The sequence below is a fragment of the Lonchura striata genome, chromosome 3, assembly GCF_050655825.1.
Source record: "Lonchura striata isolate lonStrDom1 chromosome 3, ASM5065582v1, whole genome shotgun sequence".
NCBI classification, from domain to species: Eukaryota; Metazoa; Chordata; class Aves; order Passeriformes; family Estrildidae; genus Lonchura; species Lonchura striata.
This window is the reverse complement of record NC_140705.1, coordinates 24,606,760-24,626,595: the sequence shown is the minus strand read 5'-3', so window position 1 is coordinate 24,626,595 and position 19,836 is coordinate 24,606,760. Positions and strand designations below refer to the sequence as shown.

At 37.7% G+C, this 19,836-nt stretch overlaps 1 protein-coding gene across 10 annotated transcripts in view; it reads left to right on the top strand.

Annotated features, from left to right (window-relative positions):
- The window catches only part of BMP5 (bone morphogenetic protein 5), a 56,781-nt gene that overhangs the window by 18,176 nt on the left and 18,769 nt on the right, over positions 1-19,836 (top strand). For all 10 annotated transcript variants that reach the window (XR_014953614.1, XR_014953613.1, XM_085574674.1 and 7 more), the window contains 2 exons: positions 6,457-6,649; positions 12,422-12,570. Coding sequence is in view for 8 of the 10 variants with exons in the window: in XM_085574674.1 (XP_085430800.1) it covers positions 6,457-6,649; positions 12,422-12,570 (342 nt within the window). In the remaining 2 variants the exon portion in view is untranslated. The remainder of the gene's footprint in view (positions 1-6,456; positions 6,650-12,421; positions 12,571-19,836) is intronic.

The following is a 19,836-nucleotide window of genomic DNA, read 5'->3' as shown; positions in this document are numbered from 1 at the left end:
CTTCCAAGGGACTTTGCCATCCAACCTGCTAAACAGGCAAAAGTCTGCCCTCAGGAAGTCGAGAAGAGCAGTTCTGCTGGCTCTCTACCTTACTTCTTCAAGAATTAAAAACTCCATTAAAAGTCCATAATTCTGTGTTTGCTGTGCTGAAGAGGTCTCCAACTCTCACATCACCCACCAGTGATTATCTGTTGACTAGCAGCATGTCCACCTTCCCTAGCTGAATCCTTCACCAGCTGTGTCAGGGAGCTGTGTTCCACACATTCCAGGAACCTCCTAGACTGTTTTCTCTCTGCTGTGTTGCATTTCCAGCAGATACCTGGTAAGTGGAAGTCCCTCATGAGAATAAGGGCTGGCAACTGGAGACTTCTCCCACCTGCTTGTAGAATATTTCATTTTCCTCCCCATCCTGGCTGGATGGTCTATAACAGACTCCTACCAGCATATCTGCCATTTGCCTTCCCACTGATTCTTACCTGTAAACACTCAGCCCAGTGTTGAGGGCTACCTCACAGCCTCTCCTTCCTTGCCTATCCCTTCTCAAGAGTTTATAGCAATCTTTAGCAGCACTTCAGTTGTGCAAGTCATCCCGTCATATTTCTGAGGTGACAACTTCATCCTAAATGGAAGACATGCAATGGGGAAGTTTTGTAGTTAAAACACTCAGCTGAATGATTATGGTAATCTAAATAGTAAATGTCTAATGTCAAAAAATAAAAAGAAGTCAGATGTGGGATCAAAAACCCATTTCATTCTCATTTTGGCCTTCAGCTCCTGCATTTCTTTTGTGGAATGGCTCAGGATGTCCCATTGCTGGGAGACTGGCATCCTGGCAGTTAGGATACAGTCACTGAAATCAGCTGGTAAGGATTGAACTGTCCTTTGAGCAAGGACTATCCACTGGAGCTGCAGTGGACCAAATAAATAAACTCCTTTGTTTTGTTTACTCACTGGTCCAAGACAGCTGACCCTTAACAAACAGAATTGTCTCTCCACTGACCAGATCAGGCGGCCACCTCCGGTGTCCAAAGCAATGCTTTAAAGACAGCTGACTGTTTTTTTCAATTGCAATGTCTAACTCAAAATAGATTCCCTGAGCTCAGCTCAGGAAACTTACCATTCTAAGAAACAGATTGACCTAGTAAAGCAGTAGTGCTTAGAGAAGTAGAATTATAGTCTGCTGCTTTTTTGTTTTTAAATCACCACTTTGGGAAGTTACTTTTCTTCATTCTTGGACTTTAAAAGTCCACCTGATTTAAAACCTTTTCTAGAAGAATCTTAATTGGCCTTTGAATCCTTATTCAAAGGCCAATGAGCAGAATGAAATGGCTACCACTTACTTCAATATTAACTAGATTTTACATGTTTAAGACTTCCAGGGTGAAAAAATGAAAGGTATGCTTTCCCAGATAAAGTGATTTTCTAAAGTTTACACTCATTTTTTTACAAGCCAAAAAAGTAACAAAGCTTAAAAAATACCAAAATATGTATCTTAGAATCTGTAATATGGTCTCTCTTCAACTGAAATGACATTCTGATGAATGTCCTTCTCTCAGATGCTCTTCATCAAAATATTTACACCCAGCATAGCTGTTTTGGTTTTTTTTTTTTTTTAATCCTGTATGTTTCTCTAGAGTCACTTTTCACATTTCCACACAACCTACAAAACATTTGTTGCCTTAATTTATGAAAGGTGAATCACTCTAAACAGTCTCATCTATGAGACTGGAATTTGAATGCAAGAGAAGAGCAAGAATGGGGTAACAGCTATTTGATGTCTGTCTTTTCACAGTAGCACAATAGCTAATTCCTAGGGCCTCTGACCTTTCAGTGTCCTGTAACAGAGTACTTGCATTAATCTGTTGCTTATCTGTCACCTACCACATTTGATATTTCCAGTCTCTGCTTTCAATTATCAGTCATTAGAGGCAGCACTGAGTAATTTCAGGAGAAAATGCCTGGAACCTTTGACCTGTTTTGGTCAGATAACCACAAGTGTTCACTGTAGATAAACTATCATTTCATTATATTCAAGATGTAAATGAGTGTCATTTGTAGTGTATCAGCTTACTGTAAACTTTATCACCTTGGAGTGATTAAAACTGACTGGTTTACTTAGTACTAATACAAAGAATTTAGAGTCAAACAGTGAAATTCAGTGAGATTAGTGTAAATGTCGCTTTATAGTTACACAGGTCTGTAAGACTCCATTTTGCCTTGGAGCATATATTTAGTAGTTAAAAAGTGACATTAATTTCACTGTTGTGAAGCCTGTTGGCATCCTGGGGTGTTATATTGTAAAATCAGCTTATTATAACATGTCATTCAGCATATCTTTGGTTTGTTACCCATTTGCCAAAGAAGCTTTCACTTTGCCTATGTGTCATAGCCACACACCAGCATCCTCAGGAAAAGAACATATCAGTGTGGAGCTAATCACTAATGAAAGACCACATCTATAGTCCTCATGCACTATGACCTAAACTCATTGCTAGCAGTTTTTATATTTTTTAACCCAGTCAACACAATCAGATATTTATAGCTGAATTTCTAAATACTGATTACTTGTTATACATCTATATAAATGTTTTTTGTGTTTTTAGTTGTTTATTTTGCCCATGAAAGAAATAGTTTTGTTAATGAAGATCAGTGTATGATATTTTATTTTGGTGTAAAAGAAGTCCTCTTTTCCAAAATACCTTTTTTCCTGTAAATTTGACTTTTTTCTTCTTAGAGTTGAACTTAGTGTTAATACAGGGTGAATGTTTCATCAGTTTGCCACATGGGTGGAAAACATAATTCTTTCCCATCTTACACACAGGTGTTTGTGATATTCCCCTGAGCCATGATTTGTCTGATGTAACTCTAGTGCTGCATATATTAATTTCAAGTGGTATAAAAATTCCATTTTAAAAGTAAGTGCTAGGAATCCTGACCAATGAGAGCAAAGGAAGATTTTTTTTTTTTTGTAATCAGCATTTCCCCTAATATTCTACTTATTTTCTACTTAGAAAAATTATATTCCTCCAGTGATTAAAAAAAAATACTTAAAGATTTTCTAGTCAAGTGGTTTTTAGATGCTGTGATTTGTCCCAGAAAAATGCATTTTGGCAGATGTACTGGGCAGGGCTGGAATGACATGGGAACATTCTGAAAGGATGTAATACTTGAAAATCTTAACCTGTGTTTTTCAGGCTACCAGTGTTGAAAAGCTCTTGCCTGTGAAATAAAAATATTTGAAAAATGGTGCCTCCCTGCACTTCATGCTATTTCAACAGGACAAAGGATCTGACAGATACCCTGCTGAGCATTCACAGTCTTGCCTGATGAGGCATTTATTAGATGCAGAAGGGACCAAGAATTGTGTATTATTTTCAGTGATAAAATATTCAATATCATTTAATGACATTTACTGTTTTAACTTGGCTACCATTGGTCATTATTGTAACATCACCAACACTGCTTTTTGGTAGTCTGCTATATAATGCAAGATTTAAAGTTGTTTACATTTGTATGCATGTCTTTTTTTGTTTGTTTGCTTTATACATTGGCTGAAATAAATTTGCAGATAGACATTCTGGATTCACTGCAGAATGGGACCTACTTGGACTTGGGGTGTTTTTGCAGTGTTGTTCAGTGCCTGTTTTCTACAGCCCTCCACTTCTTCAGACTGTTGCCTCTCTGAAATCCTGGTCTGCCTGTACATGCTGTCTCAAACCAAAGAAATTTTGAACTTGTGTCCCTTTCCGGTGGCAGTGCTGTGTCTTCCTAGGGTATATACGTGGAAACACAGATAAGTACTATCTGTGTGAGTTGTAGCAATTAATTTGAGGCCCACCAGAAAGTGGCTGTCAGTGTTCTTTCAGCAGTTGTGAGTGATCCTGAGAGATCCCCACTGATACTGTCAGGGGTATTGTGGAGGCTTCTGTCCAAACTACAGCATATAGGGAGACAACTAGTGTTTCCAAACTGATGCTACTAATTAGAAAGTACTTGGTAGAAACAAGGCAAAAGGAAGCTTCAAACCCAAATAAAAATCAATCAGTCCAGGAGTAGTGGCATTTAAGCCTTTTATTCACTGCCTAATTATTCAGTATTTACTCACAGTGAGTAGTGCTGAGTTATCCATGCATGCTGGTTGAAAAAATACCATTCAGAGACAGCAGAAAGGTTTGCACTATACTAAGTCTGTGTTAAATATAGTTCTCGTTTGAGGATTATTGACATATCTGTTCCATGACAATTTTGAAATGCTCAGTTATAACCTCAGAAACTTGGAGCAGACTCTGTACTAGAAAAATCCCTCCCGGCTCAGTGCTTTTGCATATGCTAATCTCTGCCAGGCTCCTCTGAAATGAAAGGCTTTACATGGGTATTTAAAAAAAAAAGCAAACAACTCTCAAACCTTAAGTCAGATCTCTGTATATATCTCATGGTTTAGAACTGGGCAGTGGAGCTGCTAAATAGACTGTATCCTGTTTCTCTTCAGTAGCAGCCCATTCATCTTCAGGTACAGAGCAGCCAGTTTACATGCTTCTGCTGCTTTTCTGCTTTACTTTTTCTACACAGCATTCGATGGCAAACCCATGTAAGCTAAATATGCACTTGAGCCAAGTAAACCTCACAGTTAGCAGACAATTTTCCTTTTGTCAGCCAGGAGAAAGTTCATTTTCACTGAAGATAAAGTGTTCTTATAGCCTATATATTTTATTTGTGGTGGTTCTTAAGGCAATACAGAGTTGTATGTAAAAAAAAAAATCTAATGTAAGTAAGGAGAGTTTACATTTTTGAAAAAATGACAGGGAAGTACATTGTAAAGAACTAGTTATATGACCACAGGTGACTTAACTAGTAACTACTGCTCTGAAAATAGTATTAAATACTGTTTGTTCAATAGCTCCCACTTTAATATGTCCATAACTATACCATTATATGGCAAGCCCAAAATTATTTTTTTCTCTTTTAGTGCATTTCTATTTTGTAAGACAACATATACATTATAATGATACAGATATGTAGGTTTATATATAAAATTATATAATTATATGTATATACATGAAAACATATACACATTATGTATGTAAAAAAAATTGTTTGGGAGGGATGTATATATGAGCATGTAAGTATAAATATTGTAATAATTTCCACATTATTATACATGTAGCATTTAGTAATGCAAATGGGTGCTTTTTCCAGAACAGACATTGTTCCTCCCTCAGATCTGTGGACTAAATGCAATAAAAGAGCTGAGGTTACTGACAAGAGTGTTTAGGGAAGCTGAGTGCAGTCATAAATGTTTAGTTGGTTATCTAAACCAAATCCCAAGTCTGCATTTTATACTTTGTCCACCATCAGTTAAACAAAGCATGTAAGTCATAAGGCAGGTAGAACTTTTCCAGAAGTGAGAAAGAAGAGAAATTCTGTCTTCCCATGGAGCACAGCTTATTCATATATAGGCCAATGATACATTGTACTCTGTGGAGGTGGAAATCATGGATCATTTTCCTTTCTACATCCTTAAAATCTGAAGTATTAATCCCATAAGGCGATCATCAGCCAGTACTATGGCCTGTAGTTTCCGTTGTCACATCAAAACATATATTGCATTGCAAAAGTTGTTCCTAACTCAGAATCAGAACCGCAGCAGACAATGGAAATGGACCCAAACCAGTTATAAATTAAAATCCTCTGTTTTGTTCCTCTTAAATTCTGTACAAACCTCAATTAAGCAATCATTAGGTTTGCTTTTTTATTTTAAATTGTGGCAATGTTAGAAGCAGTGGAAGCTGCACCTGCCCACCAAGAACAAGTTTGAGGGGATTTCTCAAGCCAGAATTGTACATCCTATGCTGCTGGGTTGCCAGAACCTCTTGGCCCTGACCCACAGTTCCTTCTTCTGGCCACTGGAAAGATGCCATGCATGCCATTAGAATACAACTTGTGTTAATTTATATGACTTAACTGCTTCTTAACTATATAGTTGTTGCAGTGCACTTTAGTACCACTTTTATTATGTTAAACAGAAATGAGCTGCATTCCTCTCATCAGCCTGGTTATTTGAAGCAATTAGTATTTTCCAAAGTCATCAATAGTTATGACATTGCTGTTGCTGTGCTTATGGCTACACTGAAGTCCTCAATCCTTTCACAGCTTTTAGTTTGTCCATATTTCTAGTTACTTTACATGCCCCTGTTCAGCTTTTTTTGAGATTCTTTCCACTCTAGCTTCTGGAATTTATATAAAAACCACGGAGATTTTTTTTCTTTTTGAACTGAAGATACTGGGCTGGTGGAATTTCCTTTAACTGGAAGTATGTCTGGGCTTGTGGTTTTATTATTTGCACAGTTTTATATTGTCATGTTTGTTAACCCCCAAGCAGAGGGAATGCTCCATTAATCATGGGAAATGGACATTTGTTTCACGTCTTTAATTTACATTAAATTCTTTTTCTCACAGTTGAAAGGGACAAGGACTTCTCCCACCACCGAAGGCACTACAAAGAATTCCGCTTTGACCTCACTCAGATCCCTCACGGAGAGGCAGTGACAGCCGCTGAGTTCCGGATATACAAAGATCGGAGCAACAGCCGCTTTGAGAATGAAACCATTCAGATTAGCATATATCAGATCATCAAGGAGTATCCCAACAGGTATCCCAATCCTGCATGGATCGTGCGTGTTGAGTACCATCCCATTTGTCTGCCTTAAGCAGGGAGACACCCATAGATCATAAGCGTACACCTTACAAGGTATCGTTGCTACCACCGTGGCTTGTGCAGTATTAATTCTTAGGCCACAACAGCAAGAACGGAACAAGAATAAAATTTACCGTCATGTAATTTATTCCAGGTTTATGTCCAAGTTCACCAAATAATCTGCCCATGCACAGAGTGGGTGAGGGCTGATGTTCTCAGAGAGCAAATGGAGTCCTGTGCACAGTCTAAGTGTCTAGATTTGGGACATGCGCCATTCGCTGACACTGTGGCACTACAAGCCAAGATTCACTTAGTTCCTTAGAGGCAGAAAGATTGTCTAACTTTGATTACTTTTGAAGAAGCATGATTTTTTGTTTGTGTTTGACAATTCTGCAGAAAGTTATTAAAAGATAAACTCGTGCATTAACTTTAATATGACGTGTACATAATACATGCTGCTCATTGTAACTGAAAAAACAAATCATAGAATCATCCAGGTTAGAAAATATCTTTGGAATCAAGTCCGTAAACCTAACACTGCCAAATCCACCAATAAACCATGTCCCTAAGTGCCACATATGAGGTTGCACATGAGAATATCCCTGAATTTGAGTTTGCAGAGCTCTGTATATGACATGTTTCCAAGAGTCTGCAAGATCTCAGTAAATGAGATATTTCAACAGGCAAAATAGCTAAGTACCTGAAAATTATGATTGAAAACTAGTATCAATTCCAAGATGCTTGTGATAAAGCTACGTAGACCCAAGAAAGTGAGGATTGAAATTAAATTTATGCATTTTCTCAGAAAAGAGGAGGAAGAAAGTTCTGTTTTAAGATAAATAAAAACTCTCCTTCATCTTGGAACTGATTTCTATCTTAGGAAGGTTTGGCAAAACCAAAGAAAATGTCAGCTTAAACTTGCAGAATATTCTGGAGGATATGAAAGCCCCATCACATGTTAGATTGAAGGCTGAGCCAGAATTCAAATCTCTTTTCTGCCCACAGAACCTTGAGTTTGTACCCTCTAGGTCATATCTCTGAACATCAAGTTATAAAGTATTTATGGCTATAAACAGGGATTCATTTTATACCAATGGAATCAACCGGAGGAAAGCGTTAATCTTTACAGAATACCTTTTGCTTTCTTAGTAAATTTGGGGATGAAGAGAACAGTGTGGGGGTTGCTTTTTTTTAACCTCTATCTTCATCTTCTCAAAAATTCTTTTGACATAGGTTCTAAAAGAAAATTTTTGGAAGAAGGAATGCAGCAGGAAGGAACAAAACACATCTTTTTAAAGAGCACAGGTCAGGGCTAAGGTGATGAAAGCTTTTCACATGAGAACTCAGATTTTTTAATTAACTAATGGTAAAAGTTAGTTGTTCTAATATTTCTGATGTTTTCTTTTTAAGTTTTTGAATATTTTCACAGTTGGTGGTTTGTAGTCTCTTTTAGAGAAAGCAAAACTCTGCCACTCAGATGAAAATCACAGTTAATATTAGCTGATTTATTCAAATGGCAACTGCCTCTGTGGAGGCATTAAGCAATGCTTTTGATTTCTTTCAATGCATAAACAGAAATTTGCATTTCTGTTTTCTTTATATTTGCATTTACAATTGTTAAAGTCCCATGTTATCTAATGGAATCATGATGCTGAAAGGAGGAATAGGCAATGACATGCCATGCATTTGATTTCACCAGTGTAACTACAGAAGCTTCAGATCTAGACCAAGTGTTTCCCTCCTATTGTTGATTTTGACAGTTTCTACTCATATATAGGGATATTATAGGCAACTGCCTCAGTGAAACAGGATGAGAAAAGACCACAAGCTCTTCACCATTCAAATTAGAAACACAAAAAGTTTTACACAAGCCCCTTGCTGTCTCCCGGCAGAAGAGACCCCAAGACAAGATCCCAGGATTTTTTTTTTTTCCCAACAAAGCCACACCTTTTGCTTTTGGGCCCAGACTTCACTTGTGATTGTCTTTGTCACCTCAGGTTTGTTATGTATATATACATTAGGTTTCAGGTGCAAAACTTTTAGAAGCTGCAACTACAGAATGGGAGAGGGAGAAAACTTTGATGGGGAGGCACTGGAACATGTTGCCCACATAAGTTGTGAATGCCACATTCCTGGAATCTTTCATGGCCAGGCTGGATGGGGCTTTGAGCCACAGGTTCTAGTGTAAGGTGTCCCTGCCCATAACAGGGGCTGGGACTTGATGATCTTTGATGTCCCTTCCAGCCCAAACTATTCTCTGATTCTATGATTCTGTAATATCCCACAGTCCTTACTAGTGACATTCCACAGAAAAACTGCTCCTCCATCCTTCTTTGCTTTGATCAGGAAACATGGGTGTCTGACAGGACTCTGAAATCCCACACACAGTCCTGCTGTGCTTTCAGACAAGGAGCACCCAGGGTTCAGGGTTTCCAAGTTGCATACTGAGGATTGTTCTGTAGTCTCAGGCATTTTTCTGTCTCTATACCAGCATGGCTACTGAAGTGTCTGTGTTTAATTCCCTTGAAGTTTGCTGAAGTTGCAGTCTTTGGGATTGAAGTTTTTCATTTGGTCTAAGGAAATGTACATCATGGCCCATAGCAGGCTGACATCCTATGGAGCCCCACCATCGACTCCTACCTGGGTCTTTTCTCAAGACAAAAGTAAATATTGCCCAATGGGCCAAATCTTTGTTCATGATTTGGTGGCAGGTAGCCACTGATTCAAGTAAACTCTGAAGGCTTTTCCCACATTAGGGAATGCTCCAGTGGCAGTAAGATACAAGAGCAAGTTTCCAGAATGAGGCTAGAGGTAAAACAGCATTACTGGGATGGCCTGTTACACTGTAATGATTATTTGATCTGATCAAGGACTGTTCTGGGTTTCAAGGAACACGTAGATGGTTTGTTCCACCTTTACATCCTTAAGGGTCTCAGGAGATGTGAAGCTTCTTAGATGTTCAGCCTTCAGCCTCTTTGCTGAAATTCTTGACTGTGGTAGCATTTCTCCTTCAGAAAACTGATCACTGTGGAGCAGACTGAAATAACTAAACTTAAACAGCCTCTGTAAAGGTAAAGCAAATAGCTGCATTCTGCCTAAATGTATTCACTGTTATATTTTGGACTATTTACAACATAATGCCTTGGGTTTTATTATGTGTTGTGGCCTATATTTTAAATAGAAATACTTTTTAAAATTCAGCCAAAATTTGCAGCTGTTTTTAATTTTAAGTGTGATTGCATAGAATAAAGGAGAATTTTAAAATTAAAAATGTCACAAAGTACGATGAGAAGTTTGAATGAATGACATGAGCTAATGGACAAACCATGACCCCAGAGCTCTTGCTGCCTTCTAAGGGGTCAGGTTTTTACCCTGTATCTGTATCAATTGTGGAAGAAGTTGTTATTTTATCTGATTTTTTTCCCCTGAGTTTTACAGACTTTGAATTTCTGTAGTAACATGCTGTTATGCAGGCTTAATTATTAGTATTGGTCCAGATATATTTTCTGCATTCTTCTATGTGTTGTCAAGAATCAGTTCTGGTTTTCTCTAGGAAACCCCAACTCATTTTTGTTTCATTTGCTGAGTTAATGAGTAAGAGCAATCTGTCTCTTTGAAGTTTATTACCTTAGCCAGATCACTGTACTCGAAGGGAGACAGACAAGTAATAGACATATCAATACCGAAGACACTTTGAGTTTTTGCTGCAGCACAAAGTAATAAAGTCACATTGAGGAAAACTTTTTCCCTCATAGGAATTTATGGACTGGACCATTAGTAATGCCTTATTCTGATTTGGCATGGGAAACATTGTGACTTTTGAATCACAATATACAACATTTAGTACCAGTCCTGGATTTGGAATGGAAAGACTCTATACGAGAAAACAATTATGTATTCTAGGAGGAGAAAAGACAAGTGTGAAATTATATCTCAGTGGTATGGTAGTATTTTATATTCCAAACACTTTTATAGTTTTCTATTAAATCTACTGAGTGATGCAAAAGTATTTCTAAATAAACATCTCAAGACTATTACAGTCGGAATTAAACTTTTCAAGTTTAAAGTTCTGATAAAACTGCTTATTAGAGGAAAAAAAAGTTGGCATTTAAGACTCCAGAGAGTACTATTTATGAGCTTGTGGTACGTTGTTAATTTGTTCAGTGCTAGCATAGCAGGTCAGGCTCTTTTGAATTGTAAGATTTTCTTCATGTTAACTCCAGAGGGGGAATGTAGGTTTTCTCCTTGTGTGGTCATTAGCACAATTCTACTAGAATGGAAGTGATAAGAGCCCAGCAAAAGATTATCTTTTAACAGAAGATAAAAAAGGCAACTTGGAGAAAAACCCTTTCGATTCCTTTTTTTTTTAATTACCTTCCTTTATAATCTCTGAGCTCTTTAACCTGATTTTGCAGATATATCGCACATATAAGTAAACATATGCTTGTCATAGTTAATTTGGTCTTATTTTCTTCATTATTTAGCAACCAGAGTTTCAAAGGGTGCACTCTATGCTTTTTTCAGTATCAGACCTTCTAGGTGCATTTATTGTGTTTAGATAAGACAGGAACGTTCTAAGGTGTCATTGTGATTCAGCACTGTAAGAATACAGTGACAAGACACTAGCAATTTTAAATCCACTTTTTCACACAAAGCCTGTTCTGTCTTTCCTCTTTAAGCATGTATTCATTCTGTCTGTAAGACAATGGTACAATTCCCAGATCTATGTGAGCCAAGTCTGACTTTAGCTGACTTGTACAGTAAAAAATTAGAATAAAACTTTTTTTCTTGTAACTTACTGTTTTGACTACTATTTATGGCATAAAAATAGTCTTCTATAACTATAGATTTAAGTTTAAAAGGTTAAATGGTGAAAACAGTTTTTAATAATGCATTCTGCTTTGTAGAAGTGTGTAAAATGAAACTGATGAGAGTTAAATATCTTGGGTTTAGTCTGGTCATTGTAGTAAATTATTTGTAATACAGATGATGATCTGGAACCAATTGTGTCATGAGATATGTGGAAACAGAACAAATAAATGACCCATGCTAAAAATTTAGTAACACAATTACACTAACTCCCATGAGCAGCCCTTCTGAATTACTGGAAGATTTCATGGGAACAAATCTGAAAATATACCAGGGAACTGAGGGTTAAAATGTTGAATAGATATGTAATTTCTGCTTTGATATAGAAACTTATTTTCTAAACATCTGTAGTAATAGGAAACGGTCTGAACTGCCATCTCTTCATGTTTTGTCACAGGATATAGCTGCCGTCATGTGTTATTAACAACAGATCTTTTTAGCAATGCTATGCCTCTGAGTTTTAGTTGAAAATGGGAAGTGATTTTGACTTTTTTTGTCTTTTATGCTGAAAAGTTTATAAAATTGAATCTTCCTGAGACATTATAATGTTGAAAGATGAATTTTTTATACATAGCCTAAGTTATGTTTTTTGTGTAGTTGTATCAGGAAATTGTATTTTTCAGATTTTCCAGAGCTATCATTTTTACATGCTGAAACTCATTTCAGAAATGCCTCTTAGGGGAAATACCTGTATTATACTTAACAATGACCTGTTAGCTACAGCACATGCTGTACTATGCCATAATGAGGATATGTCAAAGAATTATTAATTTGTACTCCAAGAAATTATTGCCAGCAAGAAAATTAGGGACAAAGCTAATATGTGAATGCCTTAACTCTCTATTTTCTTTAACTTAGGGATGCAGACTTGTTCCTGTTAGACACAAGAAAGGCTCAAGCTTCTGATGTGGGCTGGTTTGTCTTTGACATTACTGCGACCAGCAATCACTGGGTGATTAATCCACAGAACAACCTGGGCTTGCAACTCTGCGCTGAAACTGGGGATGGTAAGATCCAAACTACAGATCATAAAGCCATGTGTAATCTTGTCTTGCTAGGACTTTTTTCTTGATGGGTCTTTTTTAACTTGACTGGATGACAATTCACTGAGAGTTTATAAGCAAATAATACCAATCTTATCTTGCTGTTAATGTAGTCTGCAAATTTTCTATTATTTTCAATTCTGTAGGATATTGTGATTATAAATTAACTGAATCAAGTGAAATTGGGTTCAGGATAAGAGCTCCTACATACAAAATTAAGATCCATTTTAATGTTCTATGACTGATGATTACATTCAGAAAATCAGACAGATTTGCAGAACTTTTTGGGCTGAGGCAAGGAGAAAGTTATAGAATAAACCTCAGAGCCATTAAGAAGGTATAGCACCTGTTGATACTGTTGATGTTGAAGAAAGGCTAACAATAGGATATTGTGGGAATTGGTTTTCTTTAATTTGAAAAAAAAAAAAAAGGTTTTTTTTAACCTTGAAATGGTTAAAAATTAGAAATTCTGAAAATTTTGGTTAACAGAAAATTAGAAAAAACCACTATCAAAACTGAAGTTTTGAGCCATGGAGGTTTTAGTACAAATTGACTGGGCTACTGCATTATTCATAGTTATGCTCTTCATTAAATTTGAAAATGCATCTCAGCAAAACAATATTTTTAGAAGAAATGTTCTTTACTTAGACTTCTTTAGAAACTAATAAAAAGAGACTTATATACTGTTTTTTCTGTGATGGTTCAGTTAATCCATACCACTTTACAAGCAAACTCAGATTTAAACTCTTTTTGTCAAAAAGCTTTTTATGCCAGAGGTCAAGGGATCTATGATGCCAGTTAATCTAAACCTTAGCTGACATAATGTTAATGAGTAGCAGAAGAAACCCTGGTGTAAGGATTAATATTTTTTTTCTTCTTTGTTCTGGCTACATTTTCTCATTGGTTTTGATCTAAATTCTCCCTCAGGCTCAGCTGGGCTGTGAACAAAGTTTCTCATACTTTTTCAGCAAGTGCCCTGGCTACCGGAGAGTTACACAAAAACTGTCCTTTAGGCACAATGCTGAAGAGGAGGGCTGGCAGGCTTGCACCGAAGCTCATGGCCATTTCACCTAATGTTACCTCACAGTCCGAGCACAGCCAGTGGACAAGGGGAGGACCGGGGCAAGGCAGACCACATTGCTGCCTTCATCCATCCTTCAAAAGCACCACTCCTGAGCCTGGGCTGCATGGGGAGTCGGTCTCTCAGGCAGCCTGGTTTAGTGAGGCCATTTTAAAGCTCTTACAATTCTGGGGAGGTGACACCTCCGTCAGGAATCCAAATTAGGTGGGCTGGCTTCTGGCCAGCTTTCCTACTCCAGAATAAATTCCATCCTTGACTTTTTTTTTTTTTTTTTTTTCCAGGAGATTTGAACACAGAAATTGTTGAAAATTAAATATCCATGAAAGGCATTCATTAAGAAACCCTGCAACCAGCAATTTGTTGGTTCTAGTCTCAAAATTACATCCGTTTGGTAAACTACAGGAAAGTTTGTACGGGTAAAAGGAAACCTTTAGGTTAATACACTGAAGAAATTGTAAAAGAATAGCTCATGTAAATATTTCCCCTATCCTACTCCCAAGACTGGAAAGGTGATAGATAATTTTCTATTTAAATTCAAAAGTCACAAACAGCTTTACCTTTTGCACCTTACTTATTTGACTTATGAAGGAATTCGCCTTTTCCCTCACTTTGTCTTCCCTTTTTCACTTGTACAAGGAGTCCACTTCTAGGGACTAAAGTTTTCAAAACTATAGGATAGACCTGTGCTACAACACTTCAGCTTAGCACAAGCAAAATCATCCTTTCACGCTCTTACAATTTTGCTCTTAAGGCTTTGATTATTTTTATTGGGTTGCTGTTACTTCTGGAAGCTATTAGAAACACCAGCAGTTGAATGACACGTTTGTGTACATATGGAACATGAATTTTTATACGACTCAGTATGTAGCAGACTCGGTTCGTAACCCAGAGAACCCCACCCACCTCTCTTCCAACCAGTTCTCTGTGAGAGCTCAGGGACTGGTTCAAATCAACTGAAAACCCTTCCCTTGGCTCGACTGAACTTCAGGCCATGCAGGTCTGAAACACATTTCTTCATGCCTCCAGCTGTCAGCTGAGTTTACAGGAGGCATAGTACTTCTGTCCCCATAACTGGAGACATGTTTATGATAAGACCTGATCCATTAACCTTTCTATTGCAACAGATCATTAAACTAAATGGGATTCTGTTAAGTAAGAGGATCCCTGATTGAGTTATTCCAGTGCTACAGTGGGGTCCTGGATAATCAAGTCTGTAAATACATACTAATTTTTAGATTTAGTCATACAGCCAATATGGGGCACCAACAGTTGCTAAGACTGCAGGGTGCTGCTATATTGTTATCACTATCATTAAAAGTAATCTTTCTTACAGTTATCTATCAAGAGACATTTTTGGCAATTACTTGTGTGGATATATTTCTTTGCATCCCTGAAGATGGTGCACACACAATGATTTCTTCATAAGGAATTTTAAAAAAAATTGTAACTAATATAACAGTGTGAAAAAAAGTCTTTGGAAAAATGTCTGGTTGTTGTAATTCATATTTTTCTCCCTTTGAAAATCCTGAAAAAAGTATAAAAGACCATATGACACTGGAATGTGTTTTATTTTTTCTTTAGGACAGTATTTGGTATCATACGTCTCATTTTAGTATGAAATGTAGACTTTTTCTCTTAATGGGACATTTTATTTTGAACAGTAAGAATAAAGGTTTGCATGACACATATGGAAGCTGTCAACATATAATGCACTCTTTCCCTGGGGCTGTGGTAAATTAAGGATCAGGTTTTTTTGATTCTCTTTTTTAATGTATCCTCAATATTCTGCAGCATCCCCTTCTGGCCGATTCCCTACTTTTGACACCAAAACTCTCTGTCATGATACAAATGAGAGGTGATTTTTCATGCTGATGGATGCATGAGTGTTGGATGAATTGCAGCATAAAATCAATACAGATGCACAAACAATTTGAAAAGCTCCAGGCAATATTTTCCTGTAAATATACCACATCTCCTATGAGTTAGAACTTGTTCTAGTGAATCAGCACCTTTGTATTAACTTTTATCATTTATATAAGTGGATGTTAGCAGTGTTCTGAGCATCACTATTGCTGAAGTGGTATAAACAGCTATAGGATTAATGCTTTTTCTATTTTTACCATTGCTGAGAAGAACCTAGAGTTGTTAGAGAGAAAGGAAGAGGGAGGTAACATGCAGTGTGATTGGTAGTGATCCACAGAGTAAAATGGATTCCAAATACACAGCTCTCAGCACAACATCGTGAGTAGGCCCACAGTCATATAGTTCTGTGACTTTTATTAGATTACTGCAGCTCTCACTTATTTTTCATCTACCAGCATACCAAAGGAAGAAACTGGTGTCTACTTTGAAAAAACAAAGATAAAGATTTCTGTTACCACATAGTCCCATAGAAGGTTTCTTTGGGCTTTCCTGCTTTTTGAGGTGGGCAGGCAGCAGGAACCCTCAGCTCACTGACTGACTATTACTTCATGTATTTTTTTTTCCTCCAAGCAAAAGCAAACTTAGAAAAAACTAGGTTCAATTGAAGCCTATGGAAGGCTAATTTCCCCTTCAGCATGAATTTGGGTATGCTCTGATGTGTGCCCCATGGAAGGGTGTTTGGTTCTTAACCCTACATGCTGCATGAAGGATTGGTGAAATTCTTCTCCAGAGATGCTGGGGAAGAAACTAAAAACCACAGTCTCTCTTTTTTACCCTCTCTTCCTTTTAGCCTGGATCTTGCAAGGTCCCTTTCTCCTTCAGAAAGGCAGCTTTCTTGGTGTGGTGTGGAGTCGCTGGTTTGCTTTCAAGGCTTGACAACCTGTGGCAGCACACTGGCCTCTTCACGTACTTGGCTATATATTTGATGTTGTTTTGGCCTCACCATTACCACACTAAATGTCATTAATTTATCCCACAGTGGCCCCTAGACCACTTTGGCACCTCACTTACATGGCCATGGTAGCTATCAAGTACTCTGGGGGATGCTGCTGGGTTGTTACCTTTAAACCTCTTGATGGATCTGGTATTTACAAGGCAAAGTATTAGGAGAAATGTCACCTTCATTACTGTCCTTATAGTGGGGGAACTTAGGAAATATGTATTTATATTGATATATATATGGACTTTGGCAGGCAATAGCTCTGACTAAATTCTGGGCCATCTGGAAGCCATACAGCCATGTTAGCACAGCATTGAACCCAAGCTAATACATCCTGCCCCTCAGCAGGTTTTATTAGCTTGGGCTCAAGCACTGCCTAAGTACAGATACATTTATTTCTGTTTCAGAGCTGACTTTGGCCAAAATTGCACTAGTTCTAAATTAAACATGCTCAGGAATACACTGTGGTGTGAAACAAGCTGGAGGGATGAGTCTCTCAGTCTCCAAAACAGGGTTGATCCTGTCACAGCTGTCCCCATGGTAAAAGTCCCAGTGTTGCAGTGCTGCCTTGAGGCTCTGTTGACACTGTGGTGGAGCTGGCACAGGATGTGAATGCACCAGGAGCACACTGCCACCCTGAGCAGAGCGGATGATCCAGTTCCAGCACTCTTTGATTTGCCCCGATAGGTTAAACCACAGTTTCCAGCTGGTTGCAAACACGGTGGTCGTTGCGCCGGCTTGTAACAAGCGACACACCCTTTGTTAGTAAGGGCACACTCACTTTAAGCAAAGGGCCAAGAAGGGGAGTGAAACGGGTTCCCACCCCTTCTCCCACCACCACTGGTGCATACTGGTCCTGTCTGTACAGCTGTGCAAATCACCCCACACCCTGCTCCCAGACAGATGAAGGATACAGCTGCTTCTCAACACCATTAGGTTAGAGATAATGGCATTTGTGCTCCATTCCATTCAGAAGGCTTTTATCCATTTTATTCTTTGGTGGATGACCAATTAATCTAATCTCTCCTTGTTTTATTGTCTTCCTGAACACATTTTTTAATGGTGCAGAAAAGCCCCAGGACTCCCACAGTTTAAGGGCATTAACTTGGAAGGATAAATCAAGTACTTACAGACCATTTTTGTGTATAATTACATCTGATTTTTTGTGTAAGCATATATGGTGCTGCCATATTATACAGCATATCAGAGTTCCTTATGTGTTCCCAAGTGCTTCCTTCAAGAGCTTTATGAATACCAAAATTAACACAAAAAGATACCCAAAATTCCTTCAATTGAACACAGTAAAAGCAACTAAATGTAAGATTTGGCAAACAAAATATTAATCTGGTCTTGACTAAACCCGTGAAGCGAGGAAAGGCAGAGCAGAGCATCCAAGACCACCCATTTCTCAGAATTCCTTAAAGCCTTCAGGGAGAAGAAGAGTTAATAAAACACATAAAGCATGTGTCAAAAGCATATTTTATGTTGTTATAGATAAATGTGTCCACCAAAGGAGAAGTCTGAGCAACAGTTTATGTAGATAATACAACAGAGACAGTAAAAATACTTTAGAGTTGGAGTGTTGAGGATGTGTTATATACGGACCATCACATTGGTGTTATTAGCTTTTCTCTCGTCTTTTTTTAAAATAAGCTCAGGTAGTCAAACTCCATTTCATTTCTTTTGTTTCAAGTCCCATTGCTCTTGAGAGTGCTGTTTGGACATGAGAAGTGGAAGTTTCTCTCTAATTTTGAAAACCACTGTGTGAGCTTTCATAGTTAGAACCTATGGGCTCTAATTAGAGCTTTGCTCAAATATTAAATGTTATTGGACCTTGGATGTGCAGGATATTTTTTAAAAGGCCTTTCCTCATTTCAGATGTCACTTCCCAAAAGAGGGAATCCATAGGTGTGGCATTGCAGCAAACAGCGTTGAAATGAATTTGCAGAATCACTAAATTTTGCATTTCTAAGTACAAATACGAAAAATTATTGCCAAAATAACTACTGTGACCTAGCAGTAGCGGTTAATCTGTAAAATGTGCTTTGTGAATTCTTGAACACTTTTGAAAGTAAATAAGTTCTTGTTTTTCATAACAAAATGAGTGGTTTGGTGCAGGCTGATGACTCAGGACAAAATAATGGATTTTGGAATTACTCCTTGTGCTGTGTTGCCAGTGTAAATCTGGCTAGGATGCATAATGACTGAAAGCTCTTGCAAAATAAGTGTCCGATCAACATTTCACTTAAAATATATACTGTCTGAGGAGATAAAGCCAAAGCACAGATCTTACTGTCATTGGCATCCACATTGACAATCTCAGAAAAAGTCAGCTTTCTGAATGTTATGAAAAACAAGGAGTGTCTCCAGGTCAAGACTGCAAGACAGGTTATTATTGAAATCTTGAAGGGCTCTTGTATTTCCATTTGGAGCAGCTGGAGGGGAAATGAACTTTTAAGATGGAACTCGATCAGTTCACAAAAAGAATTGTATGGTATGACTGCATGTGACAGCACTGAAGCAGACAGAGTGACACAGCAAATAGCTCTGCAGTTATCAACCCGAGTGCAGTTCCTATTTTGTGGGTGAAAAAACAAAAAGCACAAAATTGTCAGGATTGTTGAGATAGGACCTTTTTGTAAGCTGAACTTCACAGTTATTTTTGCAACAGAGATTCCTTTATTATTAGGGAAGAGAATGTGAAAAGGCAAATAATATTCATTCAGTTCAGTCATTCAAACCCAAACTTCCATGCAAGCTTTTAAGCAAACTGCTAAGGGCACTTTACTATCGAATAGTATAAAAGCCAAAAAGAAGTTTAAATGCCAAGTCAAACAAATACGTCTTGCCAAAGACTCAGAATCCTATGAATAAGGACTAAGGAGTTCAACAAATTTGAAACATAATGCTGTAAATAAGTCTTAGTCTTCAAATATACTTTACAGTATGTAAAGGAGATAATTAATTGTCAGAGCAGTATTGAGAAGTGCATGCCAGAATGTGAAGAATACAAGAGCTCTGGACTATCACTGCACAGATAAATCCATCTGTTGTGTTTTTGGGGTTTTTCCTACATGCAGGGATAATTGCAGTGTCTAAGTTCAGTGGAGCAGGCATAGTGGACTGCTGGTTACCTGCACTTTCTTCTTTTCTTTTGAAATCTGAAAAAAATATTTGAAATCCTCAGAATTAAAGATTTAATGGAAGGACAGAATAGAGCCCGTTTTTCAGAATGCTTGACAACATTGTTCTGAGATGCTCAAGAGAAGCAAAAAGACAAACCTTG